This window comes from Pygocentrus nattereri, chromosome 14, assembly GCF_015220715.1.
Source record: "Pygocentrus nattereri isolate fPygNat1 chromosome 14, fPygNat1.pri, whole genome shotgun sequence".
Classification (NCBI taxonomy): domain Eukaryota; kingdom Metazoa; phylum Chordata; class Actinopteri; order Characiformes; family Serrasalmidae; genus Pygocentrus; species Pygocentrus nattereri.
Window position 1 is genome coordinate 31,775,965 of NC_051224.1, and position 6,000 is coordinate 31,781,964.

At 46.8% G+C, this 6,000-nt stretch overlaps 1 protein-coding gene across 1 annotated transcript; it reads right to left on the reverse strand.

Moving 5' to 3' along the window:
* Window positions 1-698: 698 nt before the first annotated feature.
* spry1 (sprouty homolog 1, antagonist of FGF signaling (Drosophila)) lies at window positions 699-5,647 on the reverse strand. The gene is made up of 2 exons (XM_017709726.2): window positions 4,315-5,647; window positions 699-2,797 (listed from the first exon to the last, which is right to left on the reverse strand). Exon 2 carries the CDS (start codon window positions 2,740-2,742, stop codon window positions 1,723-1,725), a length of 1,020 nt encoding a protein of 339 aa, XP_017565215.1. The 5' UTR covers window positions 2,743-2,797; window positions 4,315-5,647; the 3' UTR covers window positions 699-1,722.
* Between the last annotated feature and the right edge of the window lie 353 nt (window positions 5,648-6,000).

Below are 6,000 nucleotides of genomic sequence, written 5' to 3' on the forward strand. Positions count from 1 at the left end.
CCAGCTACAAGCTAATGTACTGCTATGGCCTGAATCCCACAACAGCAGTGGTGTGGCAACACGAGAGTGAATGAGCTTAAGAAGAAAAACAGAAAAACAACCTCTGAACACTTCAGCTCCACACACGCTAAGACTGTAGTTTTAGTTGTTTTTTTTTCTACTTTGATTCATGCTCAGTTAAGAAATAGCTGTGCCAAAAACAACCATGGCTTCCTACAGCTGCCTTTTCCAGAGAGATCAGAAGGAGGGAGAGGGAGCGAGGGAGAAGGAGAGAGAGAGACTCCGGGTCAAAGCCCGTAGCAGCAGGAACTAAGAAATAAAAAGCCTGAAGTGATAACACTTTATGATCATTACACAGGTGGCCGAGAAGAGATGGGCCCCAATCTCCCTCACGCACACCTCTCAGTACAGAAAGAAAGAGATAGAGAGAGGAAAGCGCAAACAGCCATGACTAAGGAAGCGAGAGATCGAGATAGACAGGGAGAGAGATACACTGAGGACGGTTCACTTGTTGAGTCTTCTCCCTACATTCACCACAGCTTCACCACAAACTCACTAAAGCCACATTTTCCTACCCGCCAACACACAAACACATGCACCGCTCTTTTCCGAGACACATATAGACACACACATATATATATATATATATATATATATATATATATATACATATGTAAAGAAAGACACAAGCCGGTATGTATTTTTCGTTAATTAATATATTTCTGCAGTAAAGTTAACATAGCATTTTCTTTCGTGTCACCCTTTCATTTTTTCAGTATTGATATTTTGTTATATTCAGACATGAGTAAATCTAAGACTGTCTTTTTTGCAATAAATATCATAAAATAATAGAGCTTCACTTAATAAATATTTTTTTACAATGACAAAAAAAAGTTTTAACAGACATTTTCTTTCTTTTGTTTTTTTTTCTTAAAAAATAGCCGGAATTTTCTCTTATGAATTTGAACATACAATTTACAAAAATATGAGGGAGGAAATGAAAAAAAACAAACAAAACAAAACAAGTCAGAATGCCACGGAGTGTTTGAGTAAGTGTTTGGGTAGCGAAGGAACGACATCTGTCCGGAATTGTGTCCGGAATGTCCGTTTCTGTTCAGGAATAGCGTCGGGAATACTATGAGAGGGAGGGTCGTTTCCCTGGAAACGTGCGCGGCCACAGGGACCCATTTACCGCAACCCTCGTCAAACAATACCAGGTTGCTATGGAGATCTGGTAACAGCTACATATTATGGTCTGGCTAGACAGTCCTTCACAGATTCGGTAGGAGGCCATTGCTCGTTCTCTCGGCAAACCTGCAGCACCAGTCAGCTTTCTTGCCCCCCCACCCACCCCCCCCCACTTTTTAACATTAGCGAGTAGCTGAACAGTCCCATAGTCCTCAGTTAAGGCAATCACTGGTTTGTTAAATAAAGAAAAACTAAATAAAACAAAACAAATTCTGCTCAGCGTCAGAAGTGACAACAAAGTGGTTTTGATTTCCATGTTCCGTTCTCCTAGCAGCAGACCAAGCAAGGAAGAGGGGATTGTTTTATAGAGTTTTGATGGTGAAGTCACCATCATCATCATCATGGTCCATCCTCTTCCTCCCAGATCAGGGTGGGCGGGGCTACAGTGGGCACCTGCACCGGACTAACCAAAAAATCAGCCCTTAATCAGTTCCTCTGCATGTTTTCCTGTGGATCTGGACACAGAGCTGGGCCTCAGGAGGGCTTACCCTGTCCCAGTCCGTGACCTTGTCCTTGACCCCAGCCCTGCAGCTTGCAGTAGACGGTGTTGGAGTTTTTGCAGCGGCACCCTGGCCTGTTAATGCGGTCATGGAGGTGCTGGCAAGCCTTCACACAAGCCTTGGCTGGCGGGTAGCAGAGCAGGCAGGGGAAGAGGGGCGCCATGAGGCCCATGCAGAGGAAGCGGGGCAGGCAGCGGGGGCGGGACAGCGAGCACGGCCGGTCGGCACATGAATCACCATCATCATCATCATTGGAGCAGTGGTAGAAGAGGCCCTTGACCAGGCACATGCACGTGCCATGTTCTACGAGGCTCTCAGCTGAGCAAAGGCACTGACCATTGCAGGCTAGGCACGAGGGCAGCATGCGGGGCGCCGTGCATTCACTGCATTTGCACTTCCCACAGCGTTCACATATGAACTGGTGCGGAGACGAGGGTGAAAGGTCACCCTTCCCGGCCAGAGGTGGCCCAAAGCCCACAGGCTGCTTCAACAGGGCATCCACTGGTAGAAGTGGCTGCATGGGCGAGCTCAGGGATTTGGGCTGAGTCCGAATGGCCTGCTCCAGCCTGTTATTATGATGGTGGTGGTGATGACGGTGGTGTTGGTGGCGCGACGGTGGCGACTGGGCCAGCAAGCCCTGCTCTGAAGAAGCACTTCCACTGCTGCCAGAACTCCCAGCACTGCCCATGCTGGTTGAGCGGCTGAGGGCGGGCGGCCTGGTGGCCGTAGGCCGCGCCTCGTAGTTGTTGTTCACATTGACGAGGATGACCTCGTGAGTCCTCTCATGCTTGTCATTGAGGCGAGGTGCCGGGGCAGGAGGCCGACGCGCTGCCACGGCGGGACCTTCCGTGTACTCGTTGGATGAGCGGATGGCTCGGATCTGCTCCAAGGACAGGATGGCTCCGGCCGGCAGGTCCGGGTCCAGCCGCTCTCCGCCTGGCTCCCGGATCACCGCCACTGACCCGGTGGCTCCGCGGTGACCGCGACGATCCATCTGACCCGATCAGCGACTCCCTGCGCAGGCACGGACTCTAGTCTCATCTGACAACCTGATAGACGAAGGGAGAGAGAGTTGGAGGTGGGATTTAGTGAAAAGCCAAAGCTTACGTAGGCAAATGCTTACAACATACATTACAGTTCGGTATCACAGTAGTTACTGAGTAATTCACAGTAATCACTGAATGATAAAAAATATAAACGTCTGAATAATAAGCCTAGACTAGACTGTAATTTCACACAAAAATCTTACACAGATCAAAGTCTCAGACATAGTTGGCCCACTAAAGACCTAGTCTATGACTCAAATGGATGACTTCCTACAGTCATTCACAATGTTTCCTCGTGCCCATTCACCAGCACAGCCACTTCCGAACGCCTACGTGCATCACCACTAAAGTCTATCTGCTTTATTAAAGTTTCAATTGCATGGCATGAGCAAAGGCAACGGTCACAGCGCAGTACGTAAATTCTGTTTTTCCCCCTCTCAATCTGAGTATCTTGCTGCCAAAGAAACCGGACTAAATCAACCAGGATGAACAGAACAATTGCACCATTCCAAAATACAATAACTAGCAGAACACGCTTGCAAATGATTAACTTGCTTAGTAATGCTTTCAAACTAACTATACTGAACTGAATTCCTAATCCGTGCACATAATTCATCTTATCTGCAGGCAACAGCACATAAACAAGTGGCTAAATAATGGAAAAGATTTTGTCTGGAACATTAGTGCAGTTTATGCCAAATTAAGAAAGAATAATTGACTGTAACTTTGAGCAAACAAAGCAAAACACGGCGCAAAACTGTCCTCGAAATAAAACATGATTTAATGTCATCCATTTTTCTCCCTTAAAAACCATGTTTTTGCAAACTTCCCATTCACATCCATTGACATCACTTAAAGCTCCCCCTACTGGAGCCCCTAAGTCACTGCAGGCCGAGGACGAGCCCAAGAGGAAGAAAAGAAGGGGGAGCAACTTATGAATGAAAACAAGCCTTGTGGGGGGAGGGGTATTTGGTAATTACCGCGCGAGGATGGGTAGGAGAGAGGGGTAGGAGAGAGAGGGAGGAGGAAAGGGGGGGGTAACAGAACTCTGGCAGTCAACCTACCCCCGAGCCTGCATGCACTCGAGCGCAAACACACACACACATTCTCCCCTCTACTTTGGGGCCAAGCACTACAAAATTAAACGCATTGAAAATCTAGCGCTTAGAGACGAGACTGAAGTTGGCTTCTTATTCGAATTGTCCCGTTCCACCTTAAATGGTGCAGCAGTCACACCAGCAGTTGAGGCGCCAGAATGTAACTGCTGCACCGTTTAAGGTGGAACGAGTATAATTCGAACAAGAAGCTGGCGAATAAGAATGTGACTTCGGCTTCGTCGTTTAAAGAACTTTTACGGGTTTTTTTTTGCACGCGCGAGTTTCCGAAATTCCGCGCGCATAGCTACGCTGCTCGCGCTGCACCTAACGCAACAGCCCCAAACGTACATGCAACGGCACGCGCGTGCACGCGAATTGTAAAAGAAGTTCGGAACTGAAGGGTGTTTTCTGGTCACTACGCACCTATATGCGCTCATCCACAGCTCTGACTCCATCAGCCAGTGCTGCTCTCGTCCATCCAAAACGCTTCAAAAAGTCTCACGATCCTCGCTGTACATCCATATAAAACGGGATACTCCAAGCCGTTGATCTGATCCCAGGAAAAATACGTTAATTCCACGTTGGAGGTGAAAATGATAGCACGAAAAATAGGTTTAATGATAATGACAATAATAAAGCCCTTTAGTGCGGACTGTAGAGCTGGAAAGAGATTCCGATTTAGTCCGTGAACGATGAAGCATTCAGGTTTCAATAAAATGGCCAAATAAACAAAGAAAGAAAGAAACAAACAAAAAAATCAAATAAAAAAAAAATAAACAAAAATCCTGTCCGTCCGTCTTCAGTCTCGCTCACGGTCTGGTCTGAACATCACACGTACATCCGGGTACACTGATCATTTTATAAGTCCGCTTCGATTTCGGATTTTTTTGTCCACCCCAAAAAGTTTCTGCTTCTTGTTTCTGTGTTTTCGTTTTCGTTGTTTTCCCTTTTCTCCGTCGTGTGAAAGGCTGCTGCTGTGCTAAAGCAGAGCTGCTCTCTCTCTCTCTCCGTTTCTCTCTCTCTCTCTCTCTCTCTCTACCTCTCTCTCCGCTCGGCGTTAATGAATGGGAGCGCAGCTCCGCCTCGGCGCTGTGAAACCGGACACGGCGCATCCGCTCTGCGCCGATTGGACCGCGAGCACGGGCGGGGCGAGTGAGGGGCGGGGTTTAAGGTGGACCGGAGGAAAAGGGCAACATTAGCGAAGGGCAGTTTCTGATCAGAGACCTGATCGACACTGATCGCTCCTATTGATCTATACGTAAATACTGACCACTGTTAATCATCACCACTAATTCTCAGCTTGCTGACCTCTACTGACCATTATTCCCGGACGTATGATGAGTACTATTATCGATCATTACTGTTACTAGTAAACAACACTGATCAGTACTATCACTATTATTGCCAATCACAAGTAAAACTACTCCTTATTAATAACTGCTACTGCTATTGATTACTACTGAAACACTAAAACCTCTCTCTGCTGACCGTTACTGGTCACTACTGAACCGCTGCCGCTACTGATCCCTGCGATTACTGAACCGTGCCTAATGATCCCTGTCGTTCGCTTCTGCTGTTCAATACTGAGCTACTATGACCGCGAAGCTGCTATCATTAACGGTCAATACTCATTCAGTGGTCACGTTACCAGTCGTCAGCGGGAGCCGCGGCTGTGCTGACTGAAGCGGCGGGGTTAAAGCGGCAGGTGCGTCTCCACCTTAAAGAGCGCGAGGAGCCCAGTGCCCCCGAATCTGACCGCGCGGATGCGCCACATCCGGCTCCAGCAGAAAAAGGGGAAGTTCAGCACAGAGTCAGGAGAGGGGGGGGGGCTCTGGAAAACCAGGACAACGCTGGATTTTTACTTTATATAAAATATGCTGTGCCAAATTGTACGTACATACATATATAGAGTGTATTAAACATAATATATTATTATATAACATTTACCACTGGAAATATATTTATAGAAGATATATGTTGTGTATAAATATTAATTCTATGTTACGGCAAATACCACTTTGACGTTAAAATGACTACTTGTATTATTGTATTAATTTATATATATATATATATATATACACACACATACATACATACGTACATACATAT